Source organism: Rhyacophila brunnea, unplaced genomic scaffold (genome assembly GCF_057557595.1).
Source record: "Rhyacophila brunnea isolate RB1 unplaced genomic scaffold, BYU_Rbru_1.0 scaffold_8, whole genome shotgun sequence".
In the NCBI taxonomy this organism is placed as follows: domain Eukaryota; kingdom Metazoa; phylum Arthropoda; class Insecta; order Trichoptera; family Rhyacophilidae; genus Rhyacophila; species Rhyacophila brunnea.
The window spans coordinates 26442292-26461201 of record NW_028233350.1 but is presented as its reverse complement, the minus strand read 5'-3'; the positions used below and the strand labels follow the sequence as shown (position 1 = coordinate 26461201).

General features: G+C 34.5%; 1 protein-coding gene across 1 annotated transcript; it reads left to right on the top strand.

The window, feature by feature from the left end:
- The first annotated feature begins 460 nt into the window (after positions 1 to 460).
- On the top strand, positions 461 to 18906 carry Drp1 (dynamin related protein 1). Its single transcript, XM_085958960.1, has 13 exons — positions 461 to 703; positions 919 to 1063; positions 5740 to 5948; positions 7261 to 7471; positions 7574 to 7683; positions 10694 to 10831; positions 12511 to 12751; positions 13169 to 13314; positions 14059 to 14202; positions 15974 to 16153; positions 16759 to 16948; positions 17806 to 18017; positions 18167 to 18906. The coding sequence occupies exons 1-13, from the start codon at positions 602 to 604 to the stop codon at positions 18221 to 18223; spliced, it is 2085 nt and encodes a 694-aa protein (XP_085815086.1). The 5' UTR covers positions 461 to 601; the 3' UTR covers positions 18224 to 18906.
- The last annotated feature ends 4 nt before the right edge of the window (positions 18907 to 18910 follow it).

Genomic DNA, 18910 nt, shown 5'->3' with positions numbered 1-18910 from the left:
ATCTAGCGGTCAATATTCCTAAAAATATCCCTAAATATTTTATTCTGAAAGTGCTGCTAAAATACCTATATATGGATTTATATTTTAAATTTTAACATTACCTTATGATTATTAGAGTTAAAAGTAATATAATATTACATTACTATTGATTAAATAAGTAGGTAGGTACAAGAGTAAAACATGGCCAGAACGTTATTTATTTCTAAAAAAAATGTTTTCCTCTACAAGAACATTAATAGGACCTTTGAAACGTGATCGGTGCTTCTGCTTCTGATTATGTTTTATTAGGAAGCGTTTGCTGAATAATAATATCCCTCTAGAATTTTAATCAAAATCCTAACTGTGAATACTTTTTATGTAAAAGCAACCATGCGCCAAGTTTGTGGACTACTTCGCAGTTCGCACAAAAAATTTATGACATCATGCATAATAATATTCCTCTATTCTCATTAAATATGGCAACATAAACTCGAGTAAATCTAACATGGCTGCTCTCTGTCGGTTGGAAGTGATCATTTGAAAATATTTTATAAAATATCAGCTTTCATATCGGGAAATATCAGCAGACGCTTTTATTTCGCATTAGATTTAAAACTATATAATGGAAGCACTAATTCCTGTAATTAATAAATTACAAGATGTGTTCAATACCGTTGGAGCTGATGCTATTCAACTACCCCAAATTGTCGTTCTGGGTTCTCAGGTAATTTTATTTGATATTGAGTTGCATAACAGTGAAATAAAACCCTTAATTAATTTGAAATAAGGATTAAAGTGTAATCATCAAAAAATTCATCTGTGTTTGCCATTTGTAGTGTAGAAATAGGCGTAGGCGAGTATTTCGTTTCTTTGTTGTGTTGTGATCCTCGTCGAGTACTAAGGTCAAATTTAAATTGATTGATTGGTGTTGAATTCCAGAGCTCCGGCAAGAGTTCAGTGATTGAAAGTCTCGTTGGCCGCTCGTTTTTGCCTCGCGGAACTGGCATCGTCACCAGAAGACCTCTCGTTCTCCAGCTAATTTACGCACCAAAAGAAAGCAAAGAACACAGATCCGCCGAAGATGGTAAGCATTATTTGATATGGTATTCTTCATAATTCCAACAAACAGAAGCTTTACTATGACAATATCTATTTAGTATAATGCAAGCGACGTATTGATTAAGCATTGACACTTGAAATGACAGAATAAAGTTTTCATGGCACTTAGCTGTCAAACAAAATTTTGAATAGTCTCAGGTTAAGTATACCTAATAATAACATTTTATTTGATGTGAAGAGTCTGAATCTAGACTAATCAATGATCAGTAGTATCTAAATGTATTGCGAATTACATCAATATAATATTATAGTATACAGTTTCCCATATTGTCTTTTCTAGTCAGAAAAAAATATAATCATGTTTTGTGTTAGGTTTTGGTTTGGTAAGTCTCAAAATACCACAACCATAAAATCGATATTATCTCCACCAAATGTGTGAAATCATCGACATCAGTGTTTGTTGTTTTGGATTTCTGTATATTTACCTACAATCAACTATTTTTTACCATTATTATAACGCCTGTAGACATGCATGGAATTACTGTTGGCAATTGTGCTTATTTTAAACTGTCATGACAATAACTGTTTACACGTAAAAGTGCTGACTGTCTCTCCAATATCATTCTTCAAGAGTAAGCGAGACGCGAGGTTGTCATTTTATACTATTATCTGATAGGTCGTATCGAAAATCGGAGCTCAAAATGAGTAGTTCGTTTTTTTACCGGCATATTCGCCCCAATCGCTCTACTGTGCAGGCGCAGATCGAAAATAATCTTACTTAAGCGCAATAAATCATCACAATTTGGAATCTTCCAATCTTGTTTGATTTATGTATGCAATCTTGCCAACTGCAGGATAATACATTATTCCCCATATATTTTCTTACTGTGCACAGTACATCCATGCACGTGTAAACGGGGTATTAGTACGGTTTAATAGTAAAATGCATAATGATACTTATTTATTAAGTGGAGATATTATGCATTATGCGCTACGAGGCTACATGGTGTGGGAACTTGATATTATCACTTTTTACCATTCCATGTCATGCGTGTACCTATTTCATCTGTTGGTGAAACAATTTTGACCTTTAATATTCATAGTATGATTTCTTGTGCGCACTAATTAGACAAGGCTAATGTGATAATGGTTATGTTTACTAATTTCAATAGTAGGTACTTATATCTATTAAATCACTTTTTCTTGCTCGGCGCCCCTCCGACTATATCTTGTTTCATGTCAAAACTATTGAGCCTCATGTTAATGTGGTATGTACTTATATAGTAACTACTTGATGGAAATAACTAATTTTAGTCTGATTAAGTAAGTAGGTACTATATTTCGTTAAATAATTTTAAAAATATCCAATTTTTTTTCTTTCAATGAAGTCGAACAAGGCATACAACTTTATTTTATGGTGCATTACAATATCTTTGTAAGTGTAGGTACCCCTAAAACATAAGTCAGTAAATGCACGATGTGAACGATGACGATTTGAACTAGCGATAGATGATTCAGAACAATGGTATTTGCTTCAAAGCTCTCCCAAACTAACATTGACTCTTATTTTTGCATTATCAAAAGTTTTTAATTTAAATTGGCGCATTTACTAGTCAATAGGTGCGTACTGACTGAGCGAGCAGCCTCGCGTGGTCGCGAGGCAGTTTCGCCATAGAAAATATAATATGCTCAGTCAGTACACGATTTGCCCGAGGCAAACGCACGTGCCGCCTCGCCCGGCCATTGCCACAAGCGATCTAATCGTTGTCGGTTTATCGATGCTCAAAGGTGCTGCGTACGGCTGCCTCGCATGACCTTAATTTTGTTGCGAGCCGGCTTGCGAGCTGCCTTGCGTAGTGATTTTCGCGATGCAAATGCCCGAGGCTGCTCACTCAGTCAGCACGCGCCTAATGAGATATTCACAACTAATTTTATTTGAATATTTTGCTCAATCTGCTGATTGTCTATCTGATTCGTCACATGAAATTCTCCATAAATATGACACATTTAGGAAATTTTATTGAGTAACTAATTTAGCCAAACATTTTTGACAAAATTTATGATGTAAACAAAAAACATATTATTCTATGTAAGACATTAACTATTTATTGCAGTCAATACTAAGAAATGCGTCAATTCAAAAAAAGAAATGACATGCATTAGGTGTTGCCAAGTAAATATTCAATTCTTTGAAAAGTTTAATTATTGAGTGGTCATGTAAATGCCAGTTAATTTGGTTAATCAAAGATTAGTATGAAGGAAAGCTATTTTTTTCTAGGTACATCTTTACCCCATCGCATCATAAATGGTATATTTCCCACAAAATCAGGTACAATACATGTTTGCTGTACATCATGCCACTCATCAGGCCATAATTTTATCGCTATTAAATTCAGTAACCATATATATTTTATGGAATGTTTTGTTTTATATTTAACCCTTTCCTTTGGAATGCATCATAAAATAAGTACACGCCGCCGCTTACTTATCTTCCTGTTGGTAAATAAATGACTTCTGTCACGACAGTAATTCTTGAGAAGTCAAAGACTTTGTAATATCCTATTATCATTTGTATTGCAATTTTGTAATTATATTTCAATGTCAGATTTCAGTCTTGAAAAGGTTCTAATATTTGGTTATTCTATTTTTATAGAATATTTATCACAATTTTGTCAAATATGTTGATGCAAAACTGTGTACAGTAAAAGCCCTTAAACGTTAGCGTTTTTTAGAAGAGTCACAATTGCCCGCCACACATGTGGGTTTCCTATTTACATACATTGTGATTTGACGTATACATACTTAGAGAAAAAGTGGCACCACTTATCAGGGATCACACGTATGAAGTGTTTGTGACACTTCTAAGAAATGAAGATGTGTAAAGACACTAAGAAGTTAATACGGCTTGTCTGTCTGTGAGAATCGTAATAATGGATATCTTTATTCAGTTGGTAGTACTGGCTGTCGATTGACATAATACAATAGGGAATAAATATAATAGCTATATTATTCTGACAAAAACGAACGATGACAAGTATGTATTTCTATTTTACTAAAAAAAAAATTTAATTAGTCAATTCAGTTAATTAAAATAATTGTGTTTCTGGAAATAACAAAACATTGAATTCTGATCGATAATGTTTATGATAATAGTCCATATTATTATATTGTATCATAAGCAGTGGCACCCGGCGGTTCCCAAATTGCTTCCCGTGGAGGTACACAAAAGTTATGTACCTTATTTAAAAATAAGATCTATTTATTGTTGTTTCTGCTTATCAAAAACGAAAAAGATCATATTATGTTTATTACATAGAGAAAATACATGGTGACAAGGCTTGATCATTTATAGTTAATACATTATTACTTTTATGGTGTTCACTGTCAATTCATGGTGGAAATGCATTGTATGTATTAATACTTAAAATGAAACATACTTACTTGTTTTTCATTTTAATTATTAACACATAAAATTAATTTATGAAAAAGTATACCTAATAGTAGCTCTATATTTTTTTTTATTAATTTCATCTAATTTATTCAAATATACAACGACTTTAAAGAGTGTGTGCATAATATTTAAACTATATATCGATTTTTATTCATTATCAGACAATTTATAATGAGTTTACATGAGAATTAAAATATCTTTTGATTTTTTTTTATAAATCTTAATTATCAGCTCGTGTATTAGGCCCTAGATAAAGTGAAAGTGTGTCGAATTGAAGTTAGGAGTAATGTTAGGAATAACACGGGTAATAAAGTTTTGGGCGTAGCGAATGCTCCCCATATATTTTTATTCCATATGTACATAGACTACGGTTTTAGATGTATTGTTATGGCATTTGGTAAATCTTACACACACTAACATTGTACTCCATACTGTGCCCAATATATTGGGTTCCACACATTTTTGGTGACTATGGAGTGACTGATTGTGAGTGAGTTCATTCAAATGGGTTGTATATGGTATTATTTTCAAAAAGGGAGATAACTTTCTATCCTTATGAATAACGATTTCATACGTTGAGTGATGTTTTAATAATTATGAAGAGGTGAGTAAGTTGTATGATGCTAGTGGAGCCGCGACTGATCATGAAGATTATTTGGTAAAAGTACATAGTTCCTTTACCACACGAATGTGCATCTCCACCTCACCTACCGAGCAATCAGAAATGATGTCTCTTTTGAATTTTACTACAGCCATTTGCATAATTTTCTACAGAAATTAGAATTGATCACCAATGTAAAAATAGGCTCCAATTATGAGGTGTAGGTCCTTCGGTCCTTCATGATTTATTTAATTTGGGTACCTAATTATTTTGTCCCGTTACCTACTATTAACTAATAGTGAAGTAGGGAGCTTGTCAATTATGATATAATATATACCCTTTGCCTAAATTTGTTTTGTAAGCTATTATTCACTAATTTACATCGTGAAATTATTTCTTAAAATAAAATGCATCGCATGTTCCCTATTATTAAACCATCTTGTAATATTCAAATAGTCATGGAATTTACTAAGAATATTTACCTAAATACTTACTTATAAAAAAAGGTTATAGCTATAGAATGCCTCTTTCATGGCTTGATATATTAGCTAGTATGTTTGAATAGAGTTTTTATATGGTTTTGTGTTAATTGCTATATTATCCGAATACTATATTTTCTAATTAACATGGCTGAATAATTTCTTTAAAGGAACCGTTGATCTTGGAGAATGGGGAAAGTTCCTACACACCAAAGAAAAAATTTACAGTAATTTTGATGACATCCGCCGAGAAATTGAAAGAGAAACAGATCGGATGGCGGGAAGCAATAAAGGAATATCTCCGGATCCCATCAGCCTTAAGATTTACTCTACCAGGGTTATCGACTTGACACTGGTAGATCTCCCTGGAATAACCAAGGTAAATCATTTATTCAGTTGGTATACTTATTTGAATTTAATGAATACCAATTCAACACAATACTGACTTCAATGTCCTTCACATATTTTTTTGCATTCGTTCATCTAGAATAATTAATCAGTGGTTTCAGAACGTTAATGTACTTTGTCTACTGTGTAATCTGTTATGCAGATAACCAATATTTCTGATTTATCTGAATATAATATATATATATATATATTTGTGATCTTTGTTCAAAGCGGCAAATTATGTAATCTCGAGATCAGTATGCAGTTTTATTAAATTTTAAATTATTGTAATAATCATACATAGTATTTGATGGTTACTGTAGAAAAACTACCATTGCAACTTCATTTCCCGGCTTGCAGGGAGAAATTTATATTTCAAACTCTTTTCTATTGAAAAATATCAGATTTGAATTTCATATTTAGAAAATTTGTCAATTGGCAGCTGAATTGCAAACATCAGTGACTTTCTTCTTTATTCGGCATTGGCTAGTGTTGATTTGGAATTTACGCACTTCCTGAGTTGTATGCACTCTGAACAGTTTTCTCAAATTATAAATGCGAAATCGCTCATGTTGGACTTGGTCTTGGTGGATGCAAATTATTGTGCACTGATGAATGCTTGCGTTGATCCCCTTGTTCAGGAAGGCAATTATCATACTGCTCTACTAGTTGAGTTGAAAATCAATTATCACAATTTTTCTAATAGTTGTCTTAGCGATAGTGTGAGGGTAATATTTGCTCTATGTCAGATAATTATGTATTTTTATTTAACTTGTTTGAATAGAATCAGTTTTTTTTCAATTTAAATCTCATGTCGTGAACGTCCTGAATTCTGTTTTGTTATGTGCACAATGTTTTTTTCTTACTATTAAATAAATGAATAAATTGCCGAAAGATTCGTGTGATTTTCTTTTATATAAGTTTGAATGGAATTATAAGCTAGATAATTACTGTTTGCTTCAGTTGTGTAAATGTCATGAACAATATTATTTTTTTATCATGTTCGATCCTTAGAAAATCATATGGGCGGCCTCCACAGGGTAGAGGTTGTATTAACAGATTTTTGTTTTTATGAGAAATTAATGGTAGCCACTTGCTTAACCTGTTGAGTCCAAACACACACCGAAAAATAACATGTAAATTTGCCATACCCGTGATTCGAACCCAGGATCGATGACATTATAAGCCTGACGCATAACCGCTTGGCCATCGCCACGCCGTTGGTTTAATTTATCCGGATTGCATTTTTATTTTTTCATGACAAAGTTGTAATAGTTGGTTCATTAACTGGTTGCTTATTACAGGTACCAGTTGGCGACCAACCTGAAGACATTGAGTTGCAAATCCGGAATCTCATAATAAAGTACATTTCCAATCCAAATTCAATAATTCTGGCTGTGACCTCGGCCAATACAGATATGGCTACCAGTGAAAGTATTAAAATGTCAAAAGAAGTTGACCCAGACGGCAGAAGGACGCTGGCTGTTGTCACAAAGTTGGACCTTATGGATGCTGGTAAGATTTACACTTATATGATGATTACATAAAATTCATAACAATTTATATGTCAACAAGCTTTAAATTACCTGTCACTATTTTCAATAAATAAATTTTTAGGTACTGACGCTATTGACATTCTCTGTGGCCGTGTGATTCCAGTCAAACTTGGAATTATTGGAGTTGTAAACCGATCTCAACAAGATATCATAGACAACAAATCCATTACGGTAATAATAATTATTTAGAATTCTTGCAATGTAGTATTATTTATTATACATGCGAGTATGTACAAAATTATGAACCTGAGAAATATAATTAATGGTTTAGGATTATAGTAGTATAATAATTGAAGATGACTACCTGTGCTGATTTTTTTTTGCGTTTGATGGTAACTATAAGCTCTCTTGGTGTATTGGCTCATCTTAAAGCCTTCTCATTAGTGATATGATCGGCCCAGGAAATCCTCACCACATGCCGATATAGCCATATATATTTAGTCTTCTGTTGGTCTGTTCCTTTAACGTTCAAATTTCGACTCCTCATTTACAGGAATATAAGAAATACATGAAATTAAGCCAGTTTTACAGTTTCATTGTTTTATCGCAAACCGCTGTTATTGAACCAAAATACTTTAGATTGATTCTATTATTCATCCTTAACCCTACAACCCTTGGGGGTCTTGACCAAGGTCCCTACAAGGGGGGGGGGGTGATAGGACTCTAGCCTGGGGGCCTGGGCTTAGGGTGCCCGGTGTGGCGACCAGCTAAATGAGATGTACAGAAAACAAAAAGATACTTTATAAAATTTTGATCTGTATTCTGTCATGCAGCTAAAATTAATTATTTTATTAGGCACAGCACAATTATTCCTTTCATCATACTGACATATTCGGCTCTTGTGATTTACAATCTTTATCGCTGTCTATGCGCACTCTTGTCTTTTTTGCTGAAATACAATACATTAATAAGTACATTGATTGCGTTAGTTTAAAGTTCAAATTGCAAAAACAATAAAAACGCAATAAGCGACATAAAGCAATTACTTTGCGGGTGGTGTTTATGAGTTTATGACATTTGTCGGCTTGCAGGTGTTTGTTTTGATATGAGATAATACATGCCGACAAAGAAAATTAACTGAACAAAAAAGATTCATTATATAAATAATTAACACAAATAAATTATTTATAATAATAAACTTATTGTGAGTGATATCATATCCCTGTCAGTCAGGAAGTCTCTGACATATTATCTGGCAGTGTAGCCAGCTGTAGTATAATAATTATAGTATTTGTACTATAATTTTGGTGCGCATACTATGTCCGATATAAAAATAGTATAGTACTCCCAAAATACTATATTTTTGAATATCCGATAAAGTTTTTTTTCCTTAAGATTTCATTTCTACAATAAAAAAAATACACCAAAAATACCAAAATTACGATATTTTCGTTTCATAATTTGGTGTGAAGTACTATAATTTCGTAAAGGACGAAATTCCCCATTTCCTACTTTTTTGTGACAGAAAAAAAACCTATACATTTTCAACCTAAAATAATGAGTTGGTACCTACTATTTTATTTTTGAACAAAATACTATAATTTTTGGGACCACTCACAATGATAGCAACACACTGGTCTGGTGCAGTATTGCCAACCATATAATTATAGTATTTGTACTATAATTTTGGTCCGCGTACTATAGTGCGTCCAAAATTTGCTCTAATAGTAAAAAAAGTTTACTTCGAGATTATTAAAAGTTTAAAATACTTATATGGTTGTGGAATACAAATTTGATTATAGTTTGTCCATATTAAATACTTCGAGTAGATGTAGGTAGGTACTCAAAAATACGCTGAATAGTAATTTTCACCTCGCGGAACAACATTTGGGAAACACTGCTGTAAAGCATCACACTGCCGTTAACCTAAGCTATATGTAGGGGGGCCCGCTAACGATCTTGGACTGGGGGCCCCGCTTCACGATGTGGGGGGGCCATGGTCTTGACCTCCAGAAATTTTCTCCCCCAACTAGTATGTAATCTAGCTGCCTCAGTATCAGCGGTTTAAGTTTTCTTTAACCTTCAGTGGATGTCTACATAGTCCGCCTTGCTGGTAACTTCTCTGGTATTCTATGAACGACCATGTTAGATCCTAAAAAAATCATATGGGTCTTCACAGTGTGGAGGTTGTATTAAACAGATTCTGTTTATACGAGAAATGGATGTTAGCCACTTGCTCATTGCACATTGACACCGGTCTTTCTCTGTCCAAGAGGATGGTGAAGGCCGTATCACAAACAGGCCAAGAATCGGGGTGGAATAGAAACGCACGTTGTGGCTTGACAGGTGTTTATTATATTCAAGATGCTATGAAGAACTGTCGATTAGGCGGGTTGTAGACATAAACGGTGTTGGCGGGCTGCCGACGCGGTTTCGCTGGCTGGCGGCGTGGTTGGCTACAGGTTATGGTGTCGTGGTGGGCTGCAGATGCGGCATCGCTGGTTGTAGGTCATTGCGACTTGTTTGGATGTGAGATGCAGCAAAAAAACCATGCGGATATTTTTTTACGAATATCTCGCGGGCTGAATTCCCGTCAGGGAGTCAGCCATGCTTATCGGCAAGGGCTCGCGCCGTGTAGACCTTCCAGGTTGACAGTCGGAGCGAGAAGCAGGAAACGGCTGCTTCGTTTTCCAGTGTCGGTCTCTGGGTTGTCGGACCTCTCTGTTTTTCTGCTTGGCTCTCCCTCTAACGGCGGCCGTTTTTTGACAGTTTCGCGTCTGTTTTGGTGGGTGCGCGGACGAATTTGAAAGTTTGGCAAAATTTGATGGAGGTAGGCTGTTCCTGGCTGAGGGTTGCGAGCGCTATGAAGGATGGATGCAGGCTGTGGTGCTTCCGACTTTCCGGGTGTAAGTAGGCTGTGGTGTTTTTTTGATTTTGAGTGGAAGTAGGCTGCGGCAGGTTGTGGTTTTTGGGTCAGTCCCTTTAAGGTGGTCTCCCGTGGGAGACCTTCATCTGGTATCAACATTGATAAAAACAACATGTAAATTTTTACCAGACTCGGGATTCGAACTCGGGCTACCACCACATTTTAAACCGATACACTACCGCTTGGCCATTTTATTACTTAAATGTAAATGGCTTATATGTACGTCATTTTATAAGGAATATTTTATAGTTTGCCTTATTGACGTATTCGTATTTCTTTTCTTGTGTTAATGTCTCAAATAATTATCTGTTTTAGGATGCGCTAAAAGACGAGGCTTCTTTTCTCCAAAGGAAATATCCTACAATCGCTAGTAGAAATGGAACACCATACCTAGCCAAAACACTCAATAGATTATTAATGCATCATATTCGTGACTGTCTACCTGATCTCAAGGTATGTATTGCATTTTTGTTGCATTTTTATTGCATATTTTACTATCACATGTTATCTGTATCTACTAGTATTGTGTAAATCTATGTATTTCGTGTAACACTTATCAATAACAACTTGATTATTATTAGGCATGCATTTATCTTGTATAAAAAATTGCTGATATCTTGATTGCAATTAGATTAGGCACTGAATCATGACTTTGCAATGTATGTATAATTACATTGATCTGTTTAACATGACAGACTATAATAAAAATATATACTTTGTATTATATTCTGTATAACGCTACAACAGTAGTGTATAGAAGTGAAACAATCACAAACACCATGGCTTTGAGAAAAATCAAATAAATATATTGTGACCTCACCGGATCAAACCCGGAGCTCCCGGATGAAAGGCAAGGCGCCTAACGCACTGCACCATGAAAGCCGCCTCAGTACACGTCATGTCATGCCATTTATCTAATTTTTTAGTAAAATCTATTTTAGTTAAATGGATTGTAAATACCAATGTAAAAACAAATAAGTATAACTAACAAAGTTTAGTATGCACTATTTATGTTGAATCTTAACAGCCTACCTCCACCTCTTGCCACTGGTAAATACATAATATATTTAATGAAAAGGCGTATTAAAACCTTCTATTTAATATTGTGCATTGATGTAGGGTAATTTTTTAATGATAAATTGGTCTGTATTACTTTACTAATTTACTTCCCGATTTTCTTCATTGGAATGATAATTTATAAATACCCAGAATATTAACTCAATCACTGCTGAACTTTTAATTACCATATTTGCATAACACGTTATCACCGGCCTTCTGCGCGCTCTGAAGCGGAGATGGCAGGCCGTGATAACGTCAAGGTCAAAGCGGGGGTGGGGGACAGAAACGCACGGGGTATTTGGTCAAGGCTGGTTTATTTCATCGAATTGCAGGGTAGTCGTTACAGATACAGGTTATTGTCGTCGTTGGCGGTCGGTTGGTAATTGGCGGGCTGCAACGTGGTGTCGCGGGCTTGGCTGCTGGGGCTTCGCATCCGAGGCGATGCTCGCTGTCCGATGGGAGGTAGGGTCGGGGCTTGCGGCTTGGCGTGCTGCCGATGTCAGATGTGGTCTTTTTGGCGGGCTGTCCGGAATGCTGGCTTGGCTTCGCGTCCGAGGCGAGCGAAGGCGAGAAGAGATTTTGCGGTTGATGCTGTTGGTTCGGCGGTTGATGTCAGAGAGATGCTGGCTGGTCGACGTATCAGGCAAGAGAGAGCTTTCGCGCCCATCCAGATCCAACTGCCAGATTCGCGGCGTCCTGTTTTATCCGTCGGCCGGGAAGCTCCCTGTTTTACCGACGGATTGACTAGTGGAGGCGCGAGCGGCCGTTTTTGATAGACCGCGTCTGTTTTGGCGGGATTTTGACGAATTTGAATTTCAAGGAGACGGGTTCCGCTCGGCCGAGGGTTGCGATCACCGCGAAGAGTGGACGTAGGCTGTGGTATTTTGGGAAATATGATGGTTCGGTCCGCCCTTTGAGGTAGTCTCCTGTGGGAGATTTCCATCTTTCATCAACGTTGATCGTCGCGGTGTTAGCACTAAATGAGTTAAAATATTGATGGAAGAGACCAAAACTTATTTTGTGTCTGCGGATATATTGTAATATTATGTAGTAACGTCATTTTCCATTTTTAGGTTAGAGTAAATGTAATGGTATCACAATTTCAATCTCTTCTCAATTCGTATGGAGAAGATGTCTCTGACAAGTCACAAACCCTTTTGCAAATCATCACAAAATTCGCGAGCGCATATTGCTCAACTATTGAAGGTACTGCAAGAAATATTGAAACAACAGAACTTTGCGGAGGTGCCAGGATATGCTACATCTTTCATGAGACCTTTGGCCGTACTCTAGACTCCATACATCCATTAGTCGGTAAGAAATTCATTTTAATTATTGAATTAAATGTATATATCACAATATAAGTAGAAGAAAAATACTTTTATTTCGTATACCGAGATAAGTTGAAAGTATGTTTAAGCACTGATATATTTTTTTCTTTTTTCCCCCCCACCATATCCGCTCCAGACAGAGCATATGGACCCCAACAATATGGAGGTAACTGTATAGAATTTTTATAAGGATCGGTTGTTAGCCATCCACGCCAATCCTATTTTGGGGATGGGAAGACGAAGAGGATATCACAAATGCCGATGATCTGGATCGCAATGCATTATGTTGATTAAAATTTTTGATTCCGCCTATACCAGCTGGTGTTAAATATCTTACTAGTCGTGTTATAATATTTTTTCTCGTTATCCGTAATATTGTATACTATTGTGTTTGTTTCAGGTCTCACGAAAATGGATATTTTGACTGCCATTCGCAATGCGACTGGTCCACGTCCTGCATTATTTGTTCCTGAAGTCTCCTTTGAATTGCTCGTGAAGAGGCAGATCAGACGTCTGGAAGATCCATCTCTACGTTGCGTTGAACTGGTATGTCGTCTTTTTATAAAAATGAAATATTCTGGATTATCTTGATTATTTTAAGAATAGCATTTTCGTATAAATGAACAATATCAATTTGAAAGAATTAATTTTTGCACATATAGTTTAAAATTCCATCTTTATGGTTGCCAATAATTGTCGGTTATATTTTTTTTATCTGTGTATTCATCTCTATTAGTAATATTGCTATTCTAATATAGACAGTATGATATTTATTAAAGGCATACTAAAGGTACATAATTCATTATACCTCGTTAATTGCATGGATAATTTGAAATTCGCCGTAATTCAAAATTTTCGCAAAAAAAGTCCCTTGAAATGATCAGAGTTCTAGCATACAAAAATATTCAATAAATCGTAATAAAGTACACTACTTCATGAGCCAGTCATTGAAAATTGTGACAGATTTTTCATAAAACATCATAAATTACTTATTTTAAGAAGGTAATATAAATAATCCTGACATTTTATGACCCATTAACACACACGGAATCGGAAATTTCTTGGGCACATCTATGATCTTAAATGAAATTAATGAAAATCAAAAAAAATGATTAAAAATGTTATAAATATAATATTATAAATGAATTTTGAAAATTGAAATATTTTTCCCCCATACATTTCATATTTCGAATTTTTTTTCGATTTTCGGTCCTGTGGAATTCGTATTAATGAGGTTTTACTGTACATCTTATTGGAAAACGGTATGTAATTTATAATGTTGTTGGACAGGTACACGAAGAAATGCAGCGCATTGTCCAGCACTGCGGCACTGAAGTGCAACAGGAAATGCTCCGATTTCCTCGACTGCATCAACGCATCTTAGATGTTGTCACACAACTATTAAGAACCAGAGTGCCATTTACTAATTCTATGGTTTGTGTTTTTACATTTTTATTGCTATTTTTAAAGTGTGGTACGGTGAAATCAGCTCATGTGTAATGAAAAAGCGTCGCAGCCAACTCAACGAGCGTTTCCGGGTGGGCTCGAACCACCAACATATCGATCTGTACTCAAATGTTCTTTCGGTTAACTGCCGAACGTGTTTGATGCCATAGCAATGGTGACATATTTTACAGAACACTAATTACCCATAGGTTCATTAATTGGGCTTCTTTGATTTTTTGGCTTATTTGTGTTGGATGTGCAATAAATCAACTCTGAAGTTTCACTTCTACCGCATGTCTTCTGCTCACTTTAATTTTTTTTTTTTTAATCTTTACAGCTCATACTCAAATGACTACTGTGGTGTGTATGATTAAGTAATATAGAAGACGTGTCTGTAATTTCATCATCTTTATCTCAACAAAGACTTTGAGCCGTATGCATGGAATAGCAAACTACATTCAAGCTAATTAATGCAAATTTGCATGCATGAACCTAAATCGAGTCCGTTGAATAGTGACATCATACGCGTCATGGCGTGACTAATGCTACCAACTTTTAAATTTTGATTCCCCGATAATTAATTAAAAATTGTGAATAGGTGTAAAAATGTGCAAACGGTATCATATAAATTTAATAATTATAAATGAATAATTATCATGAACTTTAAATCATTTATTAGTTATAATATCATATTTATTTTATACTTCTAATGCACGAAAGGATAAAGTATTCCCAATAAATATTTATTTAGTAATCGAGTGGCAACACTTTCGTCTCGCAGCTAGCTTCATTACTGTTATGAGATGACGTGAATTAACTTTTGACAATTCCGTCGTCCAATACGGGAAATGAAAAGGGATCTATATATTATCATTTATAATACCAATCAGCCTATTATAGTTTTAATGTCACCATTGTGTTTGAGATTTTCGTCTTGTTTATAACAGTTTTGGTGATATTTTGAAACAATGCAGACTAGACTGCTTCCAACTGCATAATATATCTTAAATAAAGCGGTATCAAGGGTCGTATTTTATCGTAATGTTATTAAATCCATCTTATTCATGGGAAATACTGCGTTTTTTATGACATCTTTAGTGAATAATCGAAACACAGGAGCATTGTATCTAGACTATGGATTAAAATCATGATGTATGTGTTTTGTAAACGGCACAATTACTGTTACAACATTAATGCATCTCTCAATTATAATTATATTACATAATTATAGTAATGACGATTCTAACCAACAAAAAAACTTGTAATGAATTCATTTTTGCTGACTTTATGTTATGTATATTATGCTTCTGTCACACTCAAAGTGACAGCTGGCCATTTGCATTTTCTCAGTTTCTCTCGCGCACACCTGTATGCTTCTCGTGAAATATACATAGTTTTCTTATTCGGCCAATAAACCACTAAACAACGTTGAGCGCGGTTCGAGACTGCATGCATGCAGTGGCTGTTACTCTATATTTGTATCAGTTGTATTATGTTTCCGGGATTATTTAATTTAATTATTGTTTTATTCAATATTATTCGTATTCTTAATTTTTTGTCAATCAACTTTATTCTAGTGACTGACAACTATAACTTGAGGTGCGGCAGTTTGAAGAACTAATTAGCAATTGCTTACAATACATGACGCGACACTAGCGCCAAGGTCATGCCTCAAGTTATAGTTGTCAGTATATAGAATTTTGCTGTAATCTTTCATAATGATGGTGCTAATTTAACATGTAACATAATTATTTTCAAGGTGGAGAATCTAGTTGCCATTGAGTTGGCATACATAAACACGAAACACCCTGACTTTCACCGCGAAGCCACCTTGGTTTCGGGATTGTTGAAAGGCAGTGAATGCTCCACTCAGATGTTTGACAGCGGAAACGGAAGCCCTCTCTTTAGAAATAAATCTGGAAAAACTCCACCAAACTCGGTATGCATTACAAATTATTTGTCTTTGGATGAATTGTAAAATTGAAGTTTGTCTTTTTTTATTTGTACATATTATTTTTATCCTCAAGGGGGAGTCTAATCCTAGTAGGAACATCTAGCGACAGAATATGAAACCGGCAATTAACTGATAATTTACATTTTAAAATGTTTCAATTAATCAATAATATGTAGGTAGGTATGTATGTAGAAATATTAAAAATAAAAATAAATATTTCTTGGATTCAAAGAAAATTTCCAATTTAACAAACGTAAATTTTTAGTCCTTTTATTACTAAGTTTTTAAGTTCTTTGGAAGATTATTGTGATGGTACCGTAGCTCGATTCAATATAAATACATTGGTTTTCAGGTTACATAGTACATTTTTATATTTTTGAAAAGTATATTTTAGTTATTAAAAAATCTCTTTAGACACCTTCGAATGAATATTTTAAACTGCACGTACTAGAATAAGGCTGAATATATTGTATACAGTGCCTTATAGACTTTCAAATTCTATTCGATCGCTACTGAGGGTTTGTTATGTAAGATTTCTTCTACATGTACCTACATCTAAAACTTATCGTGTTATCGGTTTTCTCTTGCAGTTTCCGAATGCCCTGGAAGGTCCGGCGGCTTCATCTGCCAAAAATCATATGAGCGAGGTGATGACCAACGGTATAATGGATCCCAATAAGATACTCAGTCCTCAGAAACCAGTCAATTTATTGCCTGAAGTTCCTTTGATCACCTCACGTAAACTCTCTGACAGAGAACAATACGATTGTGACATCATAGGTAAATTATGTACTCAGTTAACTATTTTATCAGGTGTGAACGTAATATTCTGAAAAGCAATTAAATCTGTTTTCTCCCCTGTAGGAAAATGCACGATAATAAATTATTTCTTAACCCATTCCAGACAGAATTAATTTTTCAGGATCATTTAAAAAGGCACACTGATTACTAAAATTAACTAATTAAAAATAACTCATGTATTATTTATTCAATTCAAATAAATCTTCCATGGATAAAAAGTCCATGATAGAAGTAAATAATAAAAGGAAGATATACTAAAACTAGAGCTAAATATAATACTCTTCAAGATATTTAGAAGATGGAGGGCCATTTTATGTTTTTACTGTCTCAAACACCTCATACCTAGCGAACTGATCATTATTTTGGCAAATTTAAATAAAAATAGATTTTATAAATCAAATATTTCTAAAAAAATTTATTGGACTGTATATAACTAACATCATAAAAATGATAGCTACATATATTATTAAGTAATTTCAACTTTAAAAAAAATCAAAATATGATTATTTTTTTTTGATTTTCATCATGTCCTGCATCCTGTAAGCCATGGATTAAATCAAATTTAATTCATTTGCGAGTGCTAAATTTGTATCTTCTAACACTTCATGATATCCAGAAATTTGTTTTGTAAACTAATTGCTATGAGTCTTTGTGCGTGTGTAATAAATAGATAGCATTGTGCTCGTGATTTTTTTTAGAAATTAATCACTCGCGGACAGCATCATTTGACATCGATATTTTTTCTTTCAATATTACGTCCCTACCGATAACACTCAGGTCAATAATTGAAATCACATTGTTTTTACTGAAATGCTTTTTGAATTTTTTTATTCCAGAGCGCCTCATCAAATCCTACTTCTACATTGTGCGCAAGTCTATACAAGATTCTGTGCCAAAAGCTGTTATGCATTTCTTGGTCAATTATGTGCAAGACAATCTTCAATCGGAGCTTGTGACTCATCTCTACAAATCTGACCAAGCCGAATCACTACTCAACGAGTCGGAGCATATCGCCCAAAGGCGTAAGGAGGCCGGTGACATGCTCAAGGTACCATTTGCACTCTGACCGCATTTGTTGAAAAACACGAAAAGTTACCTATCATTGTAGAAATCATTGATTTGCGTGGTAGGTAAATATAAACTTACATTCTCTTCAAAATTATTCTATACATACTCACCGTGATATTTTACTTTCAGGCGCTGCAGAGGGCCGGTCAAATCATCAGTGAAATCCGTGAAACACATATGTGGTGAATGCATTTTATGTTGCAATTCTAGTCTATGACATTTAATCCTCATGTCAGCATTTTCAGTCGTTGTTTAACTTTTACCAATTTTAACCCATAAAATAACATTTTCTCAATGTTTATTTTCAATGCCCTATTGTAATGTATTTAGGCACAAATTAATTCGCTTGTTTGTATTCATTCATTCAATACCTCTTAGAATTATAATATTTTGAGGAAATGTATGTCTATTCTGTATAGTAAGTTCACTGATAGAGAGCATAATTGCAAAACTGATATAGTGTGCGATTTTAATTTATTCGTATTTGTAGTTGTAGTTAATGACATATTCCATTTTACAATTGTTTTAAATAATATGCACTGAACTGTTTTTTATAGTATTAACGCCATGTTATTACCGCCAAGTTGTTGTGTTTTGTAAGTATACTGTTTTCTATGTACTTATTGTTACACGTGAGCAAATTTCTATTCATGTATTGGTAGATATTAAGTTTATACCGATAGACTGTATATTGTATGGTCTTTCTCCTCTTGAATTGTCCCGAATTGTTGTTCAGTCCAAAGCTCTTGTGGAGCTGCGATTTACCATAATGTGTAGTTTCAGTCTATTTAGATTTGGATTTACAAAAATGTGGAAATGTTCTGATAATAAGGAGAAATGAATACATCTTCATATTATAAGTAAGTAAATTTA